The sequence below is a fragment of the Arvicanthis niloticus genome, chromosome 25 (genome assembly GCF_011762505.2).
Source record: "Arvicanthis niloticus isolate mArvNil1 chromosome 25, mArvNil1.pat.X, whole genome shotgun sequence".
NCBI classification, from domain to species: domain Eukaryota; kingdom Metazoa; phylum Chordata; class Mammalia; order Rodentia; family Muridae; genus Arvicanthis; species Arvicanthis niloticus.
In genome coordinates, this window is record NC_133433.1 from 33,025,924 (window position 1) to 33,053,423 (window position 27,500).

The 27,500-nt window shown below is 43.1% G+C and overlaps 1 protein-coding gene across 4 annotated transcripts in view; it reads left to right on the forward strand.

Moving 5' to 3' along the window:
• Positions 1-27,500, forward strand: part of Slco5a1 (solute carrier organic anion transporter family member 5A1) — a 200,230-nt gene that overhangs the window by 79,046 nt on the left and 93,684 nt on the right. For all 4 annotated transcript variants that reach the window (XM_076924350.1, XM_076924353.1, XM_076924351.1 and 1 more), the window contains one exon: positions 1-1,117. This exon is cut by the window's left edge and continues 274 nt beyond it. In XM_076924350.1, coding sequence (XP_076780465.1) covers positions 202-1,117 — 916 coding nt within the window. In that variant the 5' untranslated portion in view covers positions 1-201. The remainder of the gene's footprint in view (positions 1,118-27,500) is intronic.

The following is a 27,500-nucleotide window of genomic DNA, read 5'->3' on the forward strand; positions in this document are numbered from 1 at the left end:
GGCGAAAGCTTCCTGTTGCGCCTCGGGTCAGGATGCTCTGGGCATCTCCCTGCTGCTGAGATGTTCTGCTTCCACTCTCTGCCATCCCCAGCCCGGGTCTCAGGAGGGGAGGACTGAGTGGGCCCGGCATCAGACCCTCGTGCAGGTGGATGAAAAGTGTCGGAGGCCTTGTATGGGATCAGCGATCACACTTTAAGAGCCATGGACGAAGGGACTGCGCAGTCCCGGGCCCAAGAGCAGCTAGAGGCACCTTCCTCAGTGGGAGCTGTCCAAGAGAAGTGCGAGTCAGAGTCCTTCAGGTCTAAGAGTTTACCGGTCCTGCACAGCGCCTCCTGCCGGCAGAATTTCAGTGCTGGGAATGCAGATGGCAAACTGGCCTTGGGCTGCACTGAAGTTTCAGGTCTCCAGGAGATGCATCTAGGACGGAACTTGATAGTCCCCAGCCCTTCTGCTCCATCCACTTCAGCAGGCACTACAACGGAACATATGGACTGTAACCACAGGATGGACCCCAGCAAAACTGTGTCAGTATCTTCCACTTTGGCCACGCTCCAAGAGAGAAGGTGTCTCTACGTGGTCCTTACGGATTCTCGCTGCTTCTTAGTGTGCATGTGTTTTCTGACTTTCATCCAGGCGTTAATGGTCTCTGGGTACCTGAGCAGTGTCATCACCACCATCGAAAGGCGCTATAGCCTGAAAAGTTCTGAGTCAGGGCTGCTGGTCAGCTGCTTTGATATAGGAAACCTGGTGGTTGTGGTATTCGTCAGCTACTTTGGTGGCCGTGGGCGGAGGCCCCTATGGCTGGCGGTGGGTGGACTTCTTATCGCCATCGGGGCTGCGCTCTTTACTTTACCTCACTTCATCTCGCCTCCCTATCAAATCCAAGAGTTGAACGCTTCGGCCTCCAACGATGGCCTTTGTCAGAATGGCAACTCCACGGCCATCTTGGAGCCTCCTCCCTGTCCCAGGGACTCGGGAGGAAATAGTCACTGGATCTACGTGGCTTTATTCATTTGTGCACAGGTTCTCATTGGAATGGGCTCCACACCGATTTACACCCTGGGACCAACCTATTTAGATGACAACGTCAAGAAAGACAATGCATCCTTATATCTAGGTAAGACTCATGATTCTCAGGCATGTTGTTGACTCAAAGTGACATTCCTTTTCTTTCCCAAATACAAAGGAGCACAGCCTTTTGTATTTTCAAATATATTAAGCATTATGGTTCACTCCATTTGAGTTCTGTTTCTAGTGTGGCATGTTTTCAGTTTGGGATAAAGAGTTCTTTGAACTAATTTTCAGATAAATTTCACAGTTGTCTTTTCCCACCCAATACAAAGGCTGAACAATAGGGTAGGATAGGGACTTTTCCTCTTGCTGTCCACCTTTGGGAAATCTCTATTTGTCAAGTTTATCTTCTAAGCGTTCCTTCCTAGAAATGACCAGAAAGGAGGAGAGCTTGCCAGCAGTTTTGAGTCATCCCTTTTCATTGCTACCTCTGTTTCTCATCTCCAAAAAGCAGATGCTTGGGTAGCCAGACCACATATGTTGTGTCGCTTCCACAACTGTATTCTGAACATGTCTGCATCACCCAGAACCAACAAAGCATGAAAACCAGCAGATGACTAAGTTCTGTCTGTCACAAGGAAGCAACAGCATGGCCATGGGTTTATCCGAGGCTGTTTTCACTGGGCTTGGAAGACCTGACTGACTGGAGCTTGTGAGAGTTCATTACTGTCTTCTAAGAACACAGGCTCTTGGGTTTCATTCCTTGACTTTCATTGAGGAGCACAGCAGACAGAGGTGTTTGGGATAAGTTCAGGATACCCATGGGAGGTCAGCCAGGGAAGGGACAGGGCTAACTGACTTCCTAGAAATAACTTTGGTGGTTGTCAGCATCTCTCTGTAGTTAGTAACTGCTCCTTCAACAGTGCACTAAAAGATGGATTTGAACCCTCAAAAGGAACAGTGTTATACCAGCTAAGTGCTCTGTTTCCTGTTTTTCTGGAGTCCACCTAAACACTTAAAACACCTAACAGCACTGTGTGTGTGTGTGTGTGTGTGTGTGTACATCTGTGCATACACTACAGGATAACCTTGGATGTTGTTTCCCCCCCCTGCCCCCGCCCCCAGTCCCCTTACTAAGACTGAGTTCCTGGCATAGAACGCACTAAGGGGCTTGTCTAGCAGCCCAGCATAAAAGTTCTTATTTTTTACTTAGTAACTTCTTAGCTATGCATTGGTGGGTTCCTTGATGTCTGAATGGAGTTTTCTATGAGAGTGGAGAAGATACTCAGTGTAGGAGGCTAGACTTTGTCTTCAGTTCACCCACTGCCCTGGAGGAGTTTCTAACGTAACTTCATTAGTAAATAGACCCACAAGATTTTTTTCCTGTGGATGGAGGAGACTAGTTACAGTACCTCCATGTCTTCTAACACTTAATGTGAAAAGCTTAAACAACGGTGAAATGAGTATCAATATACCCACTCACTAGACTTAATAATTCTTCATTTTATCAGCTGTGTATGATGACCTGCGCCTGTAATTCCAGCATTTGGGAGGGTGAGGTAAGAGGATTGCTATGAGTTTAAGGTCCACCCTGGGCTACATGGTGAGTACTAGGCCAACCAGGGCTACATGGTGAGATCCTGCCTCAAACAACAATGAAAACTTTACTTTGTAATGCTAACAAGCATCCCCGTGTGTGTGTGTGTGTGTGTGTGTGTGTGTGTGTGTGTGTGTGTGTGTGTATTTGATGTGGGGAACTCAGCATACCTTTTCTAGAAAGAAGGGCATTCTGGGATTGGAATGTAGCTGAACTATAGAGTACCTGTTTCATGGAAGATGCCCTGGACTTGCTCTCTAGAACTACCAGTCAGTAGATAAACAAACAGGGAAGCAAATAAATGCATTCTTTCCCACACTGGCAGGTGAACCCACATGGTAAGAGAGTTAAGAACTGTACCTAATACCATCAAACACCTTACCAAATTTAAATTTCAATTGCCATCCAAATTCTTTTATAATTACTAATGTTAAAATCAGGAATTCCTCAAAGGTCACTTATTAATATAATTACATTTGGCCATTTGCCACTGTAGTTTTCATAATGCAGAACAGTGTCTCAGCCTCTTGTGTGTGTGTGTGTGAAGTAGACCTTTTGACTTTTTTGAAATAATTATAAATTGATGACTGCCTTAGGAAACATTTTTAAGAAAACCCCACCATAATTCTGACTTACATTAAATGAATTTTAGTAATCAAAATAAGATTTTTTTTTTCTTAGAAAAGGGCTCACAGTAATCTGGGCTGGCTAAGATTCATTAAGTATGTAGTCCAGGCTGACTTAAAACTTTCAATCTTTCTGCCTTGACTTCTTGAGTGCTAAGGTAACAGGCACATACCAACACACCTGATCAAAACCTTTAAAATTGGCCTCCTAGGCTCTTTCTGAATGAATAAGATCAGGAGACTACTAAGCAGTATACAGAATACAAGTATCCCAGAATACAAGCGATGTTAACCAGTCAGAATGTGGGAATTTCTTTCTAGTGAGTAATGACAGCCCATCATTATTCTTCATGTTATTCCTTCACAAAGCTGATGCTCTATGTTACCCACCTCCTTCCTCTCTTTGCTGATCTTCCTAGTCAGTCTTTCCAGCAAACAGCAATAAGAAACCTACTACCAGATAGCCCCTTAGAAACTGAGGCTTTGTGTATAGAGAAAGCTTTGTCAGTATCAGTATTAAGTTGGGTGGGAAACTAGCCCATGATTTGTAAATATACGTCAGAGAGGGTATATGTGTGTGTAATACTATGTTGGCAAAAAATATATATTTTTTGAACCACAGGGAAAGGAGAAAAATGGACACCCAATGGGGATAGAAAGAATGGATGTATTTCTAGAATAAAGAGTCCCCGGTGGGACTGGCAAGATGGCTCAGTGGTTAAAGGCGCTTGCCGCCAAGTCTGATGACCTGGGTCTGATTCCTAGGACTCACTTTGTGGAAGGAGAAGACTTACTTTTAAAAGTTGTCATCTGACTTCCACACACATGTTGTGTCATATGCTTCCTCCCTCACCAAAGTAAATGAGGTGTAATAAAACCCTTTTAAAAGCTACTTGTCCACTTGGAGGACATTCATGATAAATGATGATTGGGTTGGGCGGACTGTCTGTCAAGCAGTGCAGGCCACAGTTTTGCTGCGTTCCTGGAGCAACCACTTAGTCACGAGTCCTGACTCACATTTCAGAAAGGACTGGAGTTGGCCTGAACCATAGACAGAGCAGTGGAGTTGGAGACCATGGCCCGGCATTCCATTCTGATGCCCGCGGGGCATTTTCGAAAACTTCTTCACCCGGCTTCTGTCTCCAATGTGAATGATGGCGGCTTTCCCTCAGTATTTTGTAGGCTAAGTGATCTCATGTGTACTGTGTATGAGAGTCTGTGGACGGCGTGGGTGATACTTCATTGTCAAAGCAGAGCTCGAGCTTTGCTGAGGAGAGTGCACGATGCCATACACCACTGTGTGTGTCTTCTCCTTTAATAACCAGGAATGGGAAAGAAATATTGTGCAAGAAATCAAAGGATTGTGTAAGGAACCGCTCCCTCTAAACAGGACACAAGAAAGTCTTGGCCAGCACTTCAGCAATGTTGTTTCCTAATTACGTTTTATGAGGCCTCAATGTCTTTCCATTAGAAGATTCTGTTTGTCAACTTTGGATGACTATCTCTCTAATGTATGTCATGATGGGTGCTTATGGCTTGTGCAATGCAACAGAAGCTCTTTCAAGCGTGAGGGGTTTGTGGTGGCCCCATTTTACGACTGTGGTTCTTTTTTTAAATATATGGACTACACCTTGAGCAGAGGCCATTCTAATAGTGACAGAATTCAACAGTCTTGCAGCAACCTGGGATCTAGGAAGGAGCCAGGCTGAGAGTTTACTTCTAGGTGTGTCCTCACCCCCTGTATATCTTGAAGAGCGGCAGAGGAAGCAGGGGCAGGAGTCAAGAAGGGAAGCATCAGAGTAGGAGTTTATTTTCCCTGAAGACTTTCGAGTCATTTTAAAATTCTGCTTTAAATTTGTGTGTCCTCTTTACAATGTGTTTATCTTTGTAAGCCATCTAAAATCCTTTTGGAAGTAGGCTTTGTGCAAAGCTGGAGTAAATGGAAAAAATAATCTCCACCAACAATGAATGTGAGACAGAATGAATATTAGGGAATTTCAGGAAACAAATTCAGGCTCATGGAGAAAATCCACTGGGATAGTGTGAGGCAGTCAGGGACAGGGGGCAGGTAAGAGCTCTGTGGGAGGCTGTACAAAAGCTCCTCACATACCTGGGACAGCTATGTCCATGTTAGACCATGTGTGTCGTCTGCATGTTTAGCAGGGGCTGGGCTTGTCTGCTGTGCTGGTATGCTGGTGGTTTGTTGGTTTGGATCTCTAAGGCAAGTTATCAGACCACCATGATGCTGAGAAGCAAATGACTTCAGTGTTCAGTAGAGCAGCATGAGTTTCTGATCTTAGGGGAGAAGTCAGTGGTTGGGTGGTGCTGATTTTTTTTTTTTCAGCCCAACTGCTGGTAAAGAGAGCATTCTTTTTAGAGTCATTATTTCTTGATCTTTCAAATTTATGGAGCTTTCAAATTGCTATTTTCACATGTGTAAGTTCCTAAATATATTAATACATAAACACAGCCTGCTCAGCTCATGCGATGCTGCTTGTATGTCAGAAGCAAGGCAAGCCACACTTCCTCTCTCCTCAACCGAGGCGTGTGCGCACAGTTGCGTTTCCCTCTGCGGTGGGACTCGCCGTGTGAGAAGCTGTGCAGTTGCAGGTGGGGAACACCAACACACCCACAACTTCTTTCTGCTTCTTTTTCATGTTTTGCTTGTTTTAATTTTTGGACAAGGTCTCATGTGGCTAAGGCAGGCCTTAAACTCCTGATCTTCCTGCCACACCTCCCAAGTGCTGGATTACAGATATTCTGTCTGTCTGGACAGCTTCCTTCTTTGTTGGTAATCTAGAAAGAGTAACAGTACACTGAGCCTGTGGGGCAGATACCTGTGAGGTCTGTATTACGTGAGGTTTTAGACAACAAGGGACAGTCAGATAGGTAGACATGTTGGCCCCATGCAGAGATTCAAGCCAAGACGTGTTCAGTCTATTCAGTCCCAATTTGTAAAAATTATTATTAAATGGACAAAGAAACCAAGCTTTCAAAGAATCAAAATATTAGCGCTGTGAATAGTGTGTTTCCTCAACACCATCCAACAGCCCCACTTCTGGTATAGATTTAAAACGAAACTATTGCAAACAATGTTTTGAAATATTTATACACTCTTGTTTACAGCAGCACTCTTCACAGTAACCTAGAGTTGGAAATCAATGTCTACCAGCAAGAGAGAAGCTAAACAAAATGTCTTGAAGCAGACAATGAGATACCATTCAGCCATAAAAAGGAAGGGAATTCAGACATCTACCATGACACTGATAACCTCAAAGTCTTTATGATGAGTGAAATTAGCCATTCACACAAAGCCTAAAACTGCACGATTCAATTTATACACTGTCTAAAGTAATTTCTAGAAACAGAATGACTTGATATATGGATTATAAACTCAGGTGTCTTTCCAAAAGACCTTATTATTACTGTCTGTATAGAAATTCTGAAAATTCCAAGTACTGGGAGGTTAGGATCACCTGGGAGTGTGTGCGACCTCCTCACACCTGTCGGTTAATGGATGTCTCTAGTTCAACTCTGAGGATTATTTTTTGAAGTGTGTGCATTCCTTCTGGGAATAATTTTAAAAAGAAGAGGAGGAAGAGGAAAAGAGAAAGAAGAAGAGAAGGATGAGGAAAAGGAGGAAGAATAGGAGGAGGAAGAAGAGAAGGAGGAGGAGGAGGAGGAGGAGGAGAAGAAGAAGAAGAAGAAGAAGAAGAAGAAGAAGAAGAAGAAGAAGAGAAGAAGAAGAAAAAGAAGAAGAGGTGTTTGTAGGAGGATGACAAGTGGATTATAGAGTAGATATTTTAGGGAAGCACTCGGAGAGAGCGTGAGAGGCAACATGAGGGCCCAGGGTTGTTCCAGTGGGTCTTTCTGTGATTATGACACTGATGTCAGTAGGTGCTGCTATGCCCCTTGCTCCTGAAGTCACAGCTTGTGTTGGGACCATGTATTTTCAGTTTCTCATTTCCAGAAAAAAAAAAAAAAAAAAACTAGGTAGGGGATTCCACAGTAAAACATACTAGGATCCCACAGCTGCCTGGTACAGGCAATTTTGTAACTATCAAGAATTACTAGTTCTGAAGCTCTTTTCCCAGAGAAAACTACAAGGGTTTTAGCTCATTCCAAACCAGTGACTCTCAATCTAGGTGACTTCACCCATCTTCTAGGGACATGTGACAATGTTGGGAGTCACTTTTGATTGTCACAACATGGAGGGTGGCCCACTGGCATTTAGTGATGTTGCTAAGTATGCTACAGTGCCCCAGAGGGACTCACCTCAATGAATTAGCCAGTAGAGAATTGTCAATAGTGATACATTTTTAAAAAAAACCTTTCAGGTTATGTAAACTTTCCTGGGGTCCTCAGACCTCTGGGGGGTCATAGTCATAAAAAAAAGTCATAGGCAAAAAAAAAAAAAAAAAAAGGATGGACCTGCTTGTTGAAAAACCATCAAGAAGAGGAAGCGTGTAAACAGGAAGATGTCCTAGCAGGGGACAGAGGAAGCAGACATTATTTACCTTACTCACTGCTACATGTAGGTCTGTACTGTCCAGAGAGACAGTGCGTGATAGTGGGTTATTTCAAAATATTTATTGTGTTATTATTTTATTTTTTGAGATTTTCATATAATATTTTTTTTTCTATCATGTTCTTTCCCATCTTTCAGCTCCTCCCAGAACTTCCTCTCTTCCCTCCCTACACAACTTTATGGTCCTTTTTCTCTCTTAAAACAAAACAAAAAGAAACTCAACTAAAAACTTGGAGTTATCAGGGGTATCGTCCCCCCACTATATGGTGACTTTGTTTCAGTTCATATTATACATGTATGCATTTTATAACATTTCTATAATAGAACATTTCCATATGGCTTTTTAGAAGGACTTTAGCGTTGGTTATCCCTCCCCATATTTCCTCCTCTACCTCGTCTCCCCACCCCTTTAAATCTTCTGTTCTAGCTCTTCCTTTATTTCTTTGTAACACTGTATTTTATTTTCCCTTTCTTGGAAGATCCCCTCCTCCCTCTGGTCCCTTACTATACCTACCCTCTGTGGTATTCTGAATGAAACACACATATCTAAAGCACAAAACTTTTAAAAGGCTAAAAGCTTTTGTCGTCATTTTTTCCTCACTATTATTGTTATTGTTGTTGTTATTATTGTTGTTGTTGTTGTTATGGTTAAGGTCTCTCTCACTTCATATCCCTGGCTGGCATCTAGAATAGGCTGGTCTCCAACAGGGACTTTGTGGACTACCTGGTGTGGGTGCTGGGAACTGAACTCAGGTCCTCTGCAAGGGCAGTATGAGCTCTTAACTGCTGAGCCATCTCTGTAGTGGGTTATAGTTAGTGGATGCAAAAAAAAAATTGAGGCTTTCATGATTTCTATTGTGACTTTAGACTTTCTGAACCATATTCTTGGAGTAGAGAATAGTGTAATGTTGGGTTTCTCTCTCTCTCTCTCTCTCTCTCTCTCTCTCTCTCTCTCTCTCTCTCTGTGTGTGTGCGTGTTTGTAATTTTTAATAAAAAAAGGTGGGGGGAGAATTCCCCATTTTCAAGCTCTCTTTTAGGGATGGTGACTTCAATTAAAGAAAACATTCAGGCAAGGGATTTTGCAAAACCATAACACAACTAATCAGCATCTAAAGAGAGTTCATCCCCTAAGTAGTTAGACCCTTGGAGGAGATGTAGGAGGATGGATTTAATGGGGTAATAGACCTAGTTTCTCTTAGAATAACGGAATGCTTAGATTATGGAAAAACAAAATGACAAAACATCAAATGAACAACAACAACAAAATAACTCTGATGTGGTCTCCAGTGGGGATGTCTAACAAGGGCTGTCTTCACAGCAGACATTTCTCGTGTTTAAAACATGCCAGCATTGTGTGTGTGTGTGTAACCAGTGCATTTTAATTATAAAAGAGCTCTGGATCACAGCTACCCAACCCACAGCTCATTTAATAGTCAAAGAAATCAAGGTTGGCTCATGTGTTCAGAGTCACCCAGAAACTATCAAAATTGGGACTTCATACGAAACTGCAGAGGCTGTGACCTCTGACCCGAGAGAGGAAACAGGAACATCAGATGACTGGCTTTGCAACATTCACAAGGGAGGGAGCTAAAATAACTTTGTTTGCTGTTACCCCTTGAATTCTCTAGTGCCTTCAAACCAAAAGAACCAAATCAAAATACCAAAAATATTTAGCTTACAACCCCCCACCCTCCCATCCCCACCTCTTGGAACCTGGGACTCTGGTCTGAAGGACTTGGAGGCAGCCTGCGGCTTTTCCTTGAGCAGTCTAATATCCTTTGAGTACTTTTCTTTTTTCTTTCTTTCTTTCTTTCTTTCTTTCTTTCTTTCTTTCTTTCTTTCTTTTTGCTTTTTATTTTTTTTATCTTTTCTTTTCTTTTCTTTTTTTCTTAGATATTTTATTTACACTTCAGATGCCATCCCCTTTCCCTATTCCCCCCTTAGAAAACCCCTATCCCATGCCCCCTTTTCCTTTTTGCATTTATACATTTTTTAAAAAATGTTAATCATAGGCTTTATAAGTATGGTATTGCTCAATCAGAGGTGTAACCCACTACCCAACCTAGATATAACAACTATCTTTGACTGGTGGAGATACATGAACATCTGCCTCCCTGTCTCCCCGCTCTTTCTCTCTTTCATCACCTAGCTTCTCCTCTCCTTCTTCTCCTCCTCTTCTTACTCCTTCTTTTCCTCTCGGTAATCCTCCCACCTTAGCTCCTCCTACATATCACCCTTCCTGTTACACTTAGAGCATAATTATGCCAATTTGTACCCGTGAGGTACAAGATAGTCCTCATACCCAGTCCATCATTTTGTTGACTAACCAGAACCTTTGTCATCTATCCTAACTAAAACATTTAGTTCTGAACCTGGCTTTAGGATGAATGTCAGCTGACGACCATCCACTCAAATCTTTTCTCTCAAGGTAAATAGCCAGGATTGGCTATGAGGCTATAAGTTTTCAACCCCATCAGAAATCCAGAATGACTGAGTTAACTATAATTGTGGGAAGCACAAAGCATGGCTTCTAAAACTTAGCCAATTTATAGAGACCTCTGAACACCTGGACACTCCCTCTACTACAAAACGTTGGGGCATCTGTTCTTCCGCCTTCTGGCCCAGGATCATCTGACAGACCTTAGTGCTGCAGAATTATTAAGGGCTGATTACTCTGTCTAGGCAGATATAATCAGTCGACTATTCTGCATGTGTGTCCTTTTCTGGACAGTAATTTGTCTGTAGAAGGAAAGAGGCACTTCTTGTCTAGTGGCTGTCTCACCACAACTGGAGTAACTCCAAAGATGCTCAATTTCTTCTTAGAATTCAATATAGGAAGCTGTCAGGAGCAGACAGGTCTCTAATCAAAATGAACATTAATACAGAAATGTTTGTCATGTCAATTCTGTGGATTTCTGATGTTTTGAAAACTAACTATCCATGTAAGGTAATCTGGACTGTTGCCTGTTAACTCCACTCAGCTATTTCTAAATAAAACATATCTCTTCAGATCGTATAAATCTTTTGCCTTTGAGTACTTTTCAAGCCACGTGGCTTGAGGTGCAATGCAGTTGCCGAGTGACAGCTGTCCTCTGGGACTCAGACATTCCTTTTGGTTCTTTTTCCAGCAGCTGTGTATCACCTGATGGTAAATTCAGACTATTTCCCCTCCTGGGAGTTGTGATTCCTTGTGAAACTCTCACCCTGCAAAAACACTAATCCCTGTTACCAAATATAACTTTGAAAGGCAGGTGCAGGTAATTCTGTCTTATAAGTAAAGAGCATGCTCATGTAATTAATATATTATAGCAGGATGAAATTAAATAATTGGCAAGAGCTTGAAATAGAATTGTACTGTCCCTGTTTTCTTGGATTGGAGACTTTTTAGCTATGATGTTTTGACGATGATAACAGTAGGTTTGGGTCTTATTAGATATTTTCTTATGCTTCCAAACTTGAAATCTGGTGAAGGTCAGAGTTTTTTTTCTTTTGTTTTTTTTTATGTCTTATTTGAGTAAAAAAAAAAAAAAAAGGGAGGGGTTTCAATGAACAAGATTGGGTGGAATGAATCCCAGATCTTGAAAGTCCTAGTTGTTAACCAATTTATAATTAATTTTTTATATTGACAGAGCAAAAGTCCCAATCTAGAAGTGTCTTTATTTGGCTGGAAATATGTTTATAGCACATATGTTTAATTTCTCCTGTGTCCTTATTTGAATATTAATGGCTTCCCTTACAATGGAAGAGTACAGCAACTTTTAAACAGATGCAAAAACTTTTAGAGAGACAGTTGATAAAATACCTATGAGAAGGTCTAAAGTTAAAGAAAAGAAAAGAAAAGAAAAGAAAAACAAACTCAAAAGAAAAATAAGAGTCTTAGAATAATGGTTCTGCAATTTTTTTCCCTCTCTCATTCTTTTCTCCCATCTTGCAAAACATTCAGAGAGAAATACATTTTGATTTCTTTAATTAGGATTGGGAAAAGGCAGCGACAGCTAAATGCAAGATTCAGTAGTGGCAGGGCTGTGGCGGAAGCTCAGCAGGCAAAGTGCTCACCTTGCAAGCATGAGCACACCCTCATTGCCTTGCTAAACAAAAAAAAAAAAAAAAAGAAAAGAAAAGAAAGGAAGACAATAATAAGCAGCACATGGTGACTGCCACGGAGGCAGAGACACGCCATTCCTGCTGCGTGTTGGCCAGCAACCTTGGTGCATTCTAGGCCAATGAGAGGTATGGAAAATAGCATCCAATGTGAGTTTCTGGTCTACACCTACACACAAGTGCACATAAGCACCCACGGCAGCACTTTTCTGAGTCATTGGGCTCAGGGTTCTGGGTATGGAATGTTCTTTCCTGGTAGCCTTTAGAGTGACCGTTGCTAGAGAGAGGCCCTCAGGATCCCCACAAGGATTCTGGTGGGACACACACACACACACACACACTCTTCTGTGAGGCTCAGTGCACCTTGGGAATGGTTTCTTGAGGACATGACCTTTGTTGGTCATTCAGTTCAGTAGCAATAGTTGGTTCTACATAGGTGACTGGTTTGTAATTGGACAGAAACTCAACTGTACTCAGTCCCATGACTGACGAACCAAATTATGTAACCCTTTGGCAGTTGGGTTTTTTTTTTTTTCCTCAGTCACCTTCTAATCTAATCTGTGGTTTTGTAAGGTCTGAGTGGGGGCAGTGGGAATGTACTGTGTGTCGCTTCTAAAATTAACCCTGGGATGAGTTCCTGATCCGTGAGGAATTTGCAGTCCAGTCTGATGATTTCTTTGGCAGCATTAGCTGGATGATTGAAGTGATTGTCGGCTGTGTGGACTACAGCAAGTCATGTGATACACTGGTTTTGGTTTGGACATTTGTAAGTGAGTAGAACTGAATTAGAGGCAGAACTCAATTCTCTGTCTCCCCCCAACCTACTGTGCTATAGACCCCCATGAGGCAGATGTAAGGTACTTGTCACTTGTGTTTGATGTAACTTGGCTGCCTGGGTTCGAATCAAGCCCAGCTCTGTCCTGGGCCAGTGGTTTAACTGGGGGCAGATGCCGTCATCTCTCCCCCCCTATAAATACACCAGTAGTAATCTGCCCTTGGATGTTAAGATATGTGAACCACTTAAGACAAGGCTAGGCCTGCCAAGGGATTGAAGACTCAGAGAAAAAAAAATAGAGCCAGCAAGATGGCCCAGCAGTAAAGGTGATGGCACCAAGCCCGATGACCCGAGTTCAATCTCTGGGATCCATATAGAGGAAGGAGAGAAGGAATTTCTGCAAGTTGTGCTCTGATTGCCACATGTGTATCCCCAATCTCCTTTCTCATGTATATATGCAAATAAACACATAAGTGAACTTTACCAAGGAGTAGAATGTAAAAACACAACAAACTTCTGTTTGGGAGGAGAGCGGTGTGAGCTGTGTTGTAGCTGGGAGGGAGAAACCGGTTTCTTTGAACTGGGTGCTTGCCTCGAATTGCATACATGTTGACTGACTGAGTTACTGACTTTTGGACTGACCCTGGGCCAGAGGGACAGAACGTGAGGGTTCGTCAGTCAAAGTGTTTTTTGAAGGGCAGGTGCCTATCACGCCATCCCTAGTGATGCCTGGGATATTTACCCTGTGTTAGGGGTGATTGCTGATATCCTTTCTGTAAGGTAAAGACAGAATATAAATGGCTTCCTAAGGCTATGGGCTTCTGATAATTATCATGTGAGCTGATGCCTATAATCAAGTTTAATTGGCGAGGATCACAGGGAGGCATTCCTAAATACAAAAACTCACAGACTGTTCTTATCCCTTTTCTATCTTATACCATATTTAAATATCTATGATTGGGTCTCTAGTCAGTTTTTGTGGTTTCTGATGGGCCTTTGATCTCAAGGGTAGTCCACTGGATGATACACTGCCTCATGAGCTTTGTGTAAGTGGGAAGGTGGGACAGACAATACAAAGTAGCAGACAGGGCCCTGGGGACAGGCTTGCGTGTGCAAGCATGTGAGTGTCAGAGCTGAGGGAGTAGAGGCAAAACAAAACCAAAGAAGGCAGTGGCTTCGGAACACTTCCTGGGTGCTTCAGACCATGTTTCTCCAGGATCAATTTATAGCGTATGGATTACTGTTGAGTCCTCTCACGCCTCCTCTGTCTAACGTTACTGAGTTTGCCATGCTGTGGTGCTCCATCCAGAGTTTGCATGGCAAATCAAGGGCCTCTAGGCCAGATTACTTGATTTTTCTGTTTAAGTCCTCTCCTGAGGTATATCGGGAATGTTGAGAGTGCTATCTGGGATGTTGTCCATCAGCGATACAAATAATCTGTGCTGGGATAACTCGTGGTCATTCCGCTACACACACAACTCCAGAGACATTTTCTGTTTTCTTTCCTGGTACGGACACCACCAGCTTCTGTCCTGTCCACATCTGTCTGCAGCAACACCTTTCAGCTGTCTCCCAGGCTCTTTCTAAGTCTACCCTTCCTACCCCAAACTTTCTACCAACATGCTCTACCTGATGGATCCCCCTCCAACCAGAGCAGCATGGAGAAAAACCAAGAACGAGTGAATTGGCAGTGTGTTCATGGGCTTAGCAATGACTTGCAACTTGTACGTGCTGTTTCGATTAGATATGTTTCCTCCACATAGAGAACGGTCATGCCAAAGGCTCAGTTCACTGAGTGTTGCTTCTCCTTAATGGACAAATTTTTAATCTTACTGCTGTTAAAATCAGAGTTGAGATATTTTTTAAGATGGGCTCTTGCTTGCTTTAGGAGTCAGGCTGGCTGGCTTGCTGGCTTAGGTATTTTTTATTTCTGTGAAGAGACCATGAACAAGAAAACTTATAGAAGAAAGAGTTTAAAGGGTCTTGGTGCTTTAGAGGGTGAGGTCATTCACATTAGGGCGGGGAACAGGCAGTAGGCAGGCAGGTGTGGTGCTGGTATTACAGCTGAGAGCTCATATCCTTATCTGTAAGTTGGACACACACACACACACACACACACACACACACACACACACACAGAGAGAGAGAGAGAGAGAGAGAGAGAGAGAGAGAGAGAGAGAGAGAGAGATGTAAATACACGTGTGTGGAGGCCCATTTGTGGACTTGTGGAATCCAGAAGAGGATGTCTAGCATCTTCTTGTACCACTCCCTGCCTTGAGGCGATGTCTCTCACAGAACCTAGAGCTAGGTTGTTGACCAGCACACCCTACTGATCTTCCTGTCTCTACTGTCCACAGTGTTGGCAGTGCAGTGTAAAGGTAGTCATGCCTGGTTTTTTTTTGTTTTTCCCCCCCGTAGGTGCTGGGGATTTGAACTCAGGCCCTCACGCTTACACATGCAAGCATCTTCCGAGCCCCCATTTTGGAACTTTCCATTTATCGAGCTTGTCGTTCTGTGGAAGTTTTAGTGTGCAGCTTTTCCTTGTACTTCTGCCTTCTTTCTAGTTTTAAATTATTTTGCATATATTTAGTAGACTGAGCGGTTTAAGTTATGATATGATAACAACAAAAGCTTTTCTCTTGGGATCTCAGGGTCTAGGAAAGCCCAGTGGGAGCCCTGGGGACAGCTCCATCTTGTCTCTTTCTCCAGGGTCGTCTAGGAAGCTGGGAGCAGTGCCTTTGGGAACAAAGTCTAGCTGCTGGGACTTGTCCATTGGAGGCTTTTTGTGCTCCTGCATGTATTTGAGCAATTCTCTCTTGCTTCAAGGTGCACTTTAAAAAGATTGGTTGCTAGCAGTTTAGTAGTGGGAAGGTGCAGCTAGACATGAATAATCTTTTGAAACTCAGCGTATGCTTCAGGGGACAGTGGTCTGTAGGTATTCCTTCTCCTTTTCCCGCATGAGCTGGGTAATACACTGATGTGCTAACAAGGACTGTTGGGAGCATAGCTGACACCATTACGTGGAAATCCAGTCACCAGGCTTAAGATCCGTGGAAGGAGTCCGAGCAACAGCTCATAGTCACGTCCTCTTACTTGGGCAAACCTTGGGGTGGAAGTGAAGGACTACCATACAGCAGGCAAGCGCTCTATCACTGACCTACACCTTTTATGCCCAAAGACTACTGCAAAGGCTGACGAGAGCTTGAATGACAACTGCTGTTCTTGAGAAGCAGTTCAAACCTACTTTTTGACATCTATCTGTCTGTCTGTCTATCTATCTATCTATCTATCTATCTATCTATCTATCTATCCTTATCTAACTACTCACTACTTACATGTGTATGTCTTCACATTTGTGTCTGTGCATTGTGTGTGTGCATTCATATGGAGGCGTCTTAGTTAGGGTTTTACTGCTGTGAGAGTCCATGACCAAGGCAACTCTTATAAAGTCAAACAGTTAATTGCTGCTGCTTACGGTTTCATAGGTTCAGTCCATTATGGACACAGCAGGAAGCATGGCAGCATGCAGGCAGCCATGGTGCTGGAGAAGAAACTGAAAGTCTACACCTTGATCCTCAGGGATTCAGGAGACTGTTTTCTGCAGGCAGCCAGGAGGAGGGTCTCTTCCACACTGGATGGAGCTTGAGTATTGAGAGCTCGAAGCCCACCCCACAGTGACACACTTCCTTTAACAAGGCCACACCTCCTAATAGAGCCACTACCCATGGGCCAAGCATATTCAAATCACTGAAGTAGGTCAGAGGTCAACCTCAGGTGTTATTCTGAAGAGCCATTTACTTTGTTTTTTGAGATAAGTCCTCTCACTGGGTTTATGGCCTTGATAAAGAAGTCTGGCTGGCCAGTGAGTACCAGAGACCAACATATCCCCAACTTCTTCCAGTGTTAGGATTATTATCATGTGCCACTAACGGTTGTATTATTATTATTATTATTATTATTATTATTATTATTATTATTATTATCATCTTATATGGATGCTGGGGATCAAACAGATCCTCATATTTGAGCCTCATGCTTCTAGCCCAGTGGGTACATTTGTTCATGAAAGCTCTGCATGATTAAGGGCTTGCCACCTCCAATGCAGTGGAGTCTAGAAGCATGCTTTCCTGGTGCAGGGGTGTGTTTGAATCTGGTGAAGAACTCAGGATTAGTGCTCTGGTGGGGCTCACTGTCCATTTGGGGGTGATGCTTTACTTTTATTGCAGCCTGGCCACTTTGCTCCTCCCGGATGTTGAGAGTAGCCTCCTACCCTAGAGAGCTAGCAGCTGTGAAACAAATTAACCTTTTTTCCCCACACCCTGAGCAGCTTGTGTCCAGAGAAAGCCATTGATAGATACCCAGAGGGGGCATCAGGAAACACATTCAAGAAGATACAGGGAAATTCTCTATTTGGTTGATTTTTAAGGTATGGATCTTAGAGCCTATCAAAAAACGACTTGCTTCTTGGCTTGGTTGTATTGTGTATTTTCTTGGAAATTTTAGTCTCTAAACTCAGAAACCCAGAGTACTCCAAAAGGCACATGGAAGCCTTGGCAATCTTAAATACCACCTAATATGTGACCTACTTCCCCAACGAAGGTGCTAGTGTATCTTCTAACCTCCATCCCTCCTCTTCCCTGATTTCTGACCTGTCAATGCCCCTTCATGGCAAGATTCTCTTCACAGCTCTCACTCAGATTTCTTCTCTGGCTAAGCGTGCCAACAGAGCCTGTAACCTCAGCACTTGGAAGCTGAGAGAGGAGGGGCAGGATGAAGTTAACCTGAGCTATAATGTGTGTGTATGTGTGTGTGTGTTTTCTTTTCACTGTGACAGGACACTTGACAAGAAGTCACTCAAGAAGGAAAGCATTTATTGCCTCATGGTTTGAGGGTACAGACAATCATGTGGGGGAAAGCATGACAGGTGGAGTGTGAGGTGCCTGGTCATGTGGTGTCCATAGTCTGGAAGCAGAAAGACGAATGCTGGCAATCAGCTTGCTTTCTCAGTTTTATTGGGATCAGGACCCCACCCCATAGGATGATGTCAGACCCGTTTATGATGACACCCTTCTGTTAACCCTTTCTAGTCACCCTCACAGTCTCCCGGAGATGTGTTTCCTGTTTTGGAGTGCTGGAGGGAGAGCTCTGGGTCCTACTATCCCTTTTTTGCAATTAAGAGGTTACTCAAGGACATGAAGTGTGCAGGGTAGGAGGACCATGCAATGCAGGGCTGCTTCTGTGGCTGGTGGCCAGGCCTGCTCCTGGATGCTGTGGAACTTCCAAGATGAAAAGAGCCTTGTAGCCTGGGATGGCAGTTGCTGCTCCTGAGGTCCACCTAGATTGAAGAGTGAAGCTGAGCCAGAAGGAAGAGAGGGTCATGTGATGGGAATTGGGAGAAGAGGCCGAAAGCAGGACTTATGGGCATGCTTGGTCTGTACTTCTGTCAGGATATAGAATGCTCTAGAAGACATTAAAGTTTGTTATGACAGGTATTTGGTGTCTTTCAGTAAAAAAAAAAAAAGAGAGAGAGAGAGAGAGACAGAGAGAGAGAGAATAAAAGATTGACCCGTTGCTAGCTTGTAGCTGATAGAAAATGAAAATAAGTAAAAGTGACTGCAGCGTTTTAACCAAGCTTTCTATGTTACCCGTGTGTGTGTGTGTGTGTGTGTGTGTGTGTGTGTGTGTGTGTGTATGTGTGTTGAATGTTTCTTATTTTGGAGTAACATAACCCTTGTTAGACTTTAATTGTTCTCGGGTAATACATTTTTGTTGTTGTTGGTATAGCAGATGGTAAACTGGCCCTCGAGCGTTTGGGGGTAGCTGGGCAGCTGATTAATTCTCAGTGGGATGTTTTGTGCTAATTAAAGCATTATTTCTATCAGCAGGGAAAGCAGTTTGTTGCTGTATATGATAATCCTATGACGAATGAAACTAGAAATTTGCTCCTTCCTCTGTCAGATGTTCAGAGAAGCGGAAGAGAATTGTTCATGCTCAACAGAATTTTACAGCTGGTGGCTGCTTTATCCTGAAGATGTCTCAGGACAAGAGCTCTGACATCAGCAAACACTGAGATCCCTGGGGTCTCTGACAGCTGACCAAGGGTGGGACCTGAGAAGCTGCCTAATGAGAGAGCAGAGTCAGGAGGCCTGAGCAGGAGGGCATGCAGCATCCAGTCTTCATTTCCCCAGCACTTACCAAGCCAGTCCTGCTGTCTGCAGACAGCGGTTTAATAGCTCAGATTACCGGGACACAAAGGCAGAGAGGTCCTGTCTCTAGAAACCCTAATTTTATTGCAGTTGGCAGATGGTAAATGTGTATGTGAGGTTATGGAGAATCTTTGTCAAATTTTATAGTGTGCCCGATTTTAAAGTTATCCTGCAAACAGGGTTCATTTTTATTTTGCCAACACCATTTTCTCTTCTCAGTCACTCACTCACAACACGAGAACAGGCGCATGCAGCCATGTTCATCAGGGGAGGGTTATGATGCAGCCATGTTCTGCAGGGGAGGGTTATGAAGGAAAGAAAAGCAAGGGGACACTTTGTAGAGAGCAGAGGCCAGGGAAGAACTCGTGGGGGAAGTAAGCCCTCTTGGCTACGGCTTGGTCTGGGAGCTTGAGGCTACACACACAGCCTGGGTGTGTTTGAACTCTGCAGAAAGGGGTCTAACCTTGAAGTAGGAAGTGGCAGGAGAGGGGACAGAAAAGGCAACAGAAGATTAAGACCCACTCTTGTAAACAGTCCCCTGGCCAAAAAATTAATGAAATAAATGCTGGTTTCATTAACATCCAGTTTTTATTCAGCCAGATGTATTAAGTCTATTAAAAATTTTATTCAACACGTTGTATTAAGTCTATCATAACATACTCAAAACTGGATAGTTTATAGGTGATAATTTTTCAGCTTAGCTGACAGTTTTAGTGGGGAAAAATTCACACAGCATGGCTCAGGGAAGGGCGTCCTTGGCTTGTCACCCCATTGGTGGACAGAGTTACTCTGGGAGTGTGTGTGAGTCAGAAAGCCAGAAGAAGCCAAAGTTCCACAGAGCTATGTGGGTCCTCTCTGAGGACCATGTCCCGCATGACTTAAAATCCTTCCACTCCCACTCGTAAGTTTCCCAACAAGTTTTAAAGACTTATTAATGTATTTTATGTATGAGTGCTCTGTCTGCATGGATGCCTGTATGCCAGAAGAGGCATCCCTTTATAGATGGCTGTGAGCCACCATGTGGTTGCTGGAAATTGAACTCAGGACCACTGGAGGAGCAGCCAGTGCTCTTAACCTCTGAGCTGTCTCTCCAGCCGCCAACACTTCTTTAGATCACCGCACTGGGGACTGTGGGGACTGTGGGGACTGTGGGGACACCCCTTATCTAAACTGTAGCATCATTGCTGCGCTGATGTCACTTCAATCTACTGGAGAACACTAAGATATTTACTTTTCTCAAATTTGTATGACCATGACATTTTCAGTCCCACAGCCACCTCAGAGACCCGTGTTCTTTGAAATCCATGTGGGAAGTTTTGGTCTGGTGGCTCAATATTAAGGGGTGTGCCATTTAAGAGACCTGGGTGATGGTGAAGGTTAAGGCCCTGGGATGGTAGGGCTAGGCCAGGTTTGGAGCTGTGCTCTGATGTTTTCCTACTATGGACTTGGGCTTTGTGTACTGTGAACACCTCGGGGACCCTAAGGGCACTATGAACAATGACCACTGATTTTTTTTTTTTCATCTCTTTGCGGCTTTGAGTTAGCTAGGCTACAGAGGAAACACTGGGAGAGGCGTATAAAAGCACACACATCAGATGTCTCCATGGAGATTATTTGTTGCTTGCAAACGAATACTTCCTGGACAAGCAATTAAAATAAAATCCGTCAGTGAGTATGGAACTCTAGATCATAAGATAGCTGGTAAAGAAAAAAAAACATATAAAGACTAAATTCTCTGGTAATAAAACTGTGTGGGAAGATGTTGTAACACAGATTTCCATTCTCACGAACCTCAGAGCCGACCTGAGTACAAAGAATAACGCTCATACAAGTGACATCTATCATTTTCCTCTGTGCTTCCTGCAGACTCTCTTTTTTCCTTTTCCCTTTCCTTTTTTTTTTTGAGGGGAGGGGGTGGCTTAGGGTCTCATGTAGCCAAGGCTGGCCTCAAACTCATTGTGTAGCTAAGGACAACCCTGAACACCTGATCTTCCTACCTCTACCTCATCAGTGTTGGGACCACACCCAGTGATCTTGGAGGAAGTTTTTTGAAAGCATAAAAACAATCTTAGATAAAATTAAAAAATCATAAAACTATTGAATGTCAGTGCTTTACCAGCTGGAGTTACTTTAAATCGGCATTTTCTAGTCCCATTTGCTCCTACTATGGGTGGGGGAAAAGGAGGACACAGGGGTGGTTGTTAATGATTTCAATTTCAGGCAGCTGTAGTTGACAGTCTACACCTTACGGGATGTTGGCAATAGAATCGTGTTCAAAATGTGGTTGAGACCTGAGCGGGCAAGGGTGGCTCGTACAGATAACCTGAGTCAGAATGGCTCACAGGTCTGTCTCCATCATCTTGATTAGTTTGAGAAGTACCTGGCAGGTCAAGTAAAAAACACCCACGAGGGTTATCTAAACAGGAGAGATCTGATCAGAAGGAGGCCAGCACCATTCCAGAGGAGGAAAAGAGAAAGCCTGACACTTGGGCCTTTCTTGCCTCTACTTCTTGTTTGCTGATCTGCATAGCCCTGTCCTCTCCACCGTCAGGGCTGGAGACATCCTGAGAAAGAGTGAATCTAGTTGATGAGAGAGCTCTCGGTTCTCTGTCTCAAAATCTAACGTTACAAGAAAGATGCTCAAAGTGAACTTTAGTTCTCTACAAGCACACACACCTCCACACACACACACACACCTCCACACACACACTCACACACACCTACACACACCCACACCCACACACACACACCTACACACACCCACATACACCTGCACACACACACTCACACACACCTGCACACACCCACATACACCTGCACACACACACCTACACACACACTCACACACACCTGCACACACACACACCTGCACACACACACCACACACACACACACACACACACACACACACACATAGACAAAAACAAAATTTAAAGTGGAGGTAGAAAAAAAAGGGACACATATTGGGGATTTTGTGTGTAGGTTACTCTAGATAAAGAACAAACAAAAAGATGATAAAGATAGGTCATGTAATTTCTTGGTCTCATAACTTACAAAGTTTTACACTTTCTTCTAAATCTCTCACACACCCACCCACCACTCCAGCTTAGCTCCGATCTTACCAGTTCACAGGGCTCTCTTGACTTTTTTTTTATATGTGTATGTGTGGCGTGTGTGTGTATATATAATTTTTTAATCAAAATAAATTACACTGCTACTTCTTCCCTTTTCTTTCTCCCTCCCCCTCCGTCCATGTACCCTTCCCTAGCTCCCTCTCAGATTCACAGCTCCCTTTCCTCTGTTACATTGCATATATGTATAAATGCATACATAGGTCTGTAAATACAACCTGTTGAGTCCATTTAGTGTTGCTTCTCTGTATATGACTTCAGGGCTATGCATTCGGTGTTGGATAACCAGTTAGGGGGCTCATCCCCTGGGACGACTAATTCTCTGCCTTTTAGTGTTAGTTGCCTGTAGTTCTTTGTTTAGGCCTGTGGTTCCATGAGGTTTCCCTCTTCAGCGTCAGCATGCCTGGTGTCATTGTTCAGGCACTGTTTAGGCAGTCATATTGTTGAAGTATCTTGGGTAAAACTTTCTTTCATGTCTCAGAGCAGACTTCCTGGTTTTCTGGCTCTTACAGTCTTCCACCCTGGAGTCAGTTGTTCTTTGTATTTTGACCAGTTGTGGGATTTTGTGAAGGTCTTCTGTTATCGGTAACAGAAGCTTCTTTGGTGAGAGATGAGAACTATACTTGTCTGTGGGTATAAGGTTATTAAGAATGCAGTTAGGAAGTGTGCTGCTGTGGTAAAGCGGTGTTAGAAAGTTCTCTAAAATTTATAGCCTCACTAGCCCTGGGTAATTGGGTAGCTTTCCAGCCCCAGGCATGATTTCCCTTCTGCTGAGTGAGCCTTTAGTTAAACAGCTGTTGGGTACCACCAGGATGTAAGTGCTACTATTGCACCTTTAGGGGTATCCTGCCATGCTGGTCATTGTTGTGGTTCATAGGCATCACAGCTGGGTAGGACTATGGTTGCCTCCCTCCTTGGCAGCTTATGTAGTGCCTTCTGATACTTTTCCGTGGTATGGAAGCTAGTCCTAGGGAAGCAGGCCTCAGGTCGAATCTATCTCTGATGGTCCAGGTCCCATGTCTTAAGTATATGCTTGTCTTCAACTATAGAGATTTACCTTTAATCTCTGGAGGCAACTGTGATGGTTTGTAGATGCTTGGCCCAGGGAGTGGCACTATTAGAAGGAGTGGACTGTTGGAGTAGGTGTGTCACTGTGGGTGTGGGCTATAAGACCCTCATTCTAGCTGCCTGGAAGCCAGTATTTTGCTAGCAGCCTTCAGATGAAGATATAGAACTTTCAACTCTGCTTGCACCATGCCTGCCTGGGCGCTGCCATGCTCCTGCCTTGATGAACATGTAAGCCAGCCCCAATTAAATGTTGTCCGTTATAAGAGTTGCCTTGGTCATGGTCTCTGTTCACAGACAGAGACCCTAAGACAGCAACCAAGGGCAGTAACAATAGCCTATATTGTTTTTGGAATACTTTGGATTCCCTTATCAACCACTCAATAGGCTCCTTTTGTCCCATGCTTAGTACTGGGTTTTTCCTAGATAATTAATGGCTCTTTTTGAGAGGATTGTTGGCCCAAGTGGCATAACTTTATTATATGTATATATGCGTGTGTGTACATATGTGTACACATCAACTTATATGTATTATATGAAAAGAATAATATAATTTCTTGTGACTTTTCAAATATCCCAAGTGTGACTTTCTATTCTTCCTGTTCTTCCCTCAGCTCTGACCTCATCCTTACCTCCCTAGCTAACCCTCTCCTTCTTTTCTACATTTCCCCTTTCATGTCACTTACATCCTGCTGTCTCTCTCTCTCTTTCTCTCTCTCTCTGAGAGAGATAATGTGAATATGTGTGTATGTGTGTATATGTGTGAGTGTGTGTGTGTATATGTGTGTGTGAGTGTGTGTGTATGTGTGTGTGAGTGTGTGTGTGAGTGTGTGTGTGTGAGTGTGTGTGTGTATATGTGTGAGTGTGTGTATGTGTGTGAGTGAGTGAGTGTGTATGTGTGTGTGAGTGTGTGTGTGTGAGTGTGTGTATGTGTGTGAGTGAGTGTGTGTGTATGTGTGAGTGTGTGTGTATGTGTGTATATGTGTGTGTGTATGTGTGTGTGTGTGTGTGTATGTGTGTGTGTGTGTATCTAAGCCTTTTCTGGGGATCTTTGGGCCGTGCATCACTGTGGATCAAACTCAGCTTCCTGCCTTGCTTTGAAGGCTCCTACACTTTTATCTTTCTCTGTTCTCCTGAGTAGTCCTCTCTTTATTCTGTCTTTTCCTACTATATATTTTTTTGTATGACTGTCTTTGCTTTCCTAACACTTTGTATCCAAATATTACTCATCCTTCAAGATCTTGCTTAGGAACATGTTTGTTGAAATCTTCATGGTTTTTCTTTTTTGGCAAATTGCAGAAACATTAGCCTGTTTCAGTTGGGCCAACGAGAACATGCAAGCTTGTGATGTTCTGGCATCTAAATGACACTAATCCATGCCTTTCATGCCTGTCTCCTTTCCTTAACTAAATTACAGTGTTTCTGATGAGGCTCACCTTTACGAACAACCAAGTGTTTGGAGAGAGGCGATAGATGGCATGTTTGATCAAAATAGCCCAGCAAAACCTACTCTATTTTGTGTTGTTTAAAAAGAAATGAGGAGAGAAGATCTTGCTCTGGATGCGTCCCTTCTTGACTTTTCTATTTATACAGTTGTTTATCCTGACAACCTGGGCTCTCTCCCTTCTAGTGAGTTTGGGCCTTCAGTGGTTCTGATCTTTTTCACAATTACAGCTGCAATCTCAGCACCAGCCTGCATTCTCTCTAGCCTTGAATTTTCCTCTGCCAAACAAATCAATCCATTTGCTTTAAATTCGACTTCAGTTAAATTCTCAGGACATGGCCAAATGAAGCCGGATTCTTGGATAAAATATCATGTAAGTGACCCCAAGCCATGTTCTTGGTAGAGTTATTGTTTCAGTCTGAAATCTCAGGAATTTGGCTGCTGTGTCTGCATTTCTTTCAGCATCCTTGTCTTCCAAACTCTCACCAGGATGGGTCACTAAATCATCACACTTGTAAAATGGGAGAAAAAAAATATGAATTCCAGGACACATTTGGCTCTAAAGTTTTAGGCTAAGAGACTGTAGACATGACTTCATGTTATTATGTAGTTTATAGACAGCTATGTAGTCAGTTCAGGTGGTGTATAAGCACATGTCACATTGAAGGCTGTCTGATAAGCTGATGGTCAGGGGCTGGGCACAACTCAGTCAAAAGTGCTATGGCTTGTTCTTTGATGTCTTCCCAAGCAAGGCCTTGTGTGAAGGCTTACCCATCAGCCTGTGGCATCGTGGGAAGATGATGGACCTTTTAGGAGGTTGAGTTGAGCGGAGGAAATTAGTTCATTGCAGTTGTGCCCTTGAGGACCCTCTTCTCCTTTCTCCCTTTCTCCTTCCCTCTTCTCCTCTCCTGCTTCCCAGCTGTCAGACTGAGCGGCTTTGCTCTAACCCCACTCCCCATGGTGGCATTCTGCTTCACCCTGTCCTCAAAAGCAATGGAGCCCGCTGGCCTCAAACTGGAATCTCTGACACTGTGAGGAAAAAAGAGCTCTGTTCTTTTTAAGCCACTGATGGACACTTAGGTTAATGCAATTCTTGTGTCTTATGAATGATGCTGTTCTGAGCATAATAATTCAGCCATCATAGTGAAAATCCTTTGGAGATGTATCCAGTATTGTGATGACCAAATCAGACAGTTATTCTGTTTGAGTTTGCTGAGGGATCTCTGTGCTGTTTTCCATAATAGCTACGTTAATTTAAGTTCCTATCAATAGCACACCAGGAAGGACTCTCTCTTCCCTTCTCTCTTTTTTTCCCTGTTGTGTGCCTGTGTGAAAACTTGGAAACTTATGAAAAAGGTCACTTGCTTTCAACATATTTTGTTGCGTATTTATGAATTATAAGTGCACATGTGTGTATGTCAGAAGACATCCTGAGGGAGTTGAATCTCTCTTCCTCCGTGTAAGGCTAGGGAGTCTAACTAAGGTTATCATCTTAGTCTAAGGCTTGACAAGGTCCCTTTACCTGTTGAGATGTACAACTGACTTCCTTCCTTCCTTCCTTCCTTCCTTCCTTCCTTCCTTCCTTCCTTCCTCTCTTTCTTTCTCTCTCTCTTTCTTGCACATTTATTTATTTAGTGGGTCTATGTACGTGTGTGGGTCTGTGAGTCTGTGTGTGCCACCACCTATGCATGGGGAGACCAGAAGACAACTTGTGGAGCACGGACACCACAGCACAGGTTGTTGGGCGTGGCAGCAAGTACTTTTAGCTGCTGGGCAATTTTGCTGTCCCATGGCTACTTTGGGGACAGGGGCATGAATAGTTGGTTGTTTCCAGAATTTCTTCCTGATGAGTACATTACTAAAACTCCTTTCATTGAGCTGTCATGACACATGACACCTATAAAGAGTTGGTGCAGACATGAGTTAAATGTGGCTTTTAAGCACTGAACACTACCAGGTACAGGTTAGAATTATTATCATTATCATTATCATTATCATTATCATTATCATTATCATTATCATTTCCTGAGACAGGGCCTGTCCTGGAACTCACTATGTAGACCAGGGTGGCCTTGAATTCACAGACATCTGCTTGCCTCTACCTCCCATCAGGTTGAGCTTAGAATTATTTGTAAATTCTTGTAATAAGTATTCCTCTACCCTTTGGCAGCGTATTTTCCATTGATGAGGCTTGTTGAAAGTAGCTGAAGGGATTTGTCTGGATTGAGGGCTTAATACAACAGAGAGCATCTGTGTGTTGCAAATGGATTAAGATGGATAGAGGTCTACCTTCATCAGTGACGTCACCTGGTTCAGCCCATTCTTGGTGCTTCTTTCCAAGAGCAAACTCTGCTCACATTCTTACATGCGCCCTAGGTACTTTTGGAACTGTTAATGTCCCATTTTGAATTGTTAAATATTACATGACGGCTCTATTCTCTCTAACCAGTTTGCAGAATTAATGCTTTGCAGTTAGTCTATTCTGGAAATGTCGCTGAGAGCTTGGTAAAGCCTATGATTAAGGAAAATATAACAATAACAAATTCACAAAACACCCCTAAGATGATTATAACTGCTTCTATATAATGATGATTATAACTGATAATTTAGGACTTTCTGTATAGAATACAGTGGCTCAGTGTTGACATTTCTTATGTGCGATTTGCCCATTGTACAGATTGTTGTCTTCCTGTTGAGAGGTTGGTTGATTGTTTTTTTTTTATGGTTTGATTTGATATTTGTTGGGTTTCAGGTATTAGCTCATTCATGAATGTATTCAGACCACACAGGAGGCTACATGGTGAAGTGTGAATACTTAGATAATGGGTTGCTTCCATGTCTTATTAATCTTGGGACTTGGGAATATATTCCGTAGCATTTCAAAGGTCAGTTCCTGTATAAAGTGAGAACTAATTAAGCTTACCTTTTAGGAACAATGACAGTATATATATATATATATATATTTATATCTGTATATCTTCAGTACAATGGCTGAGGGTAAAATGATTGATTACC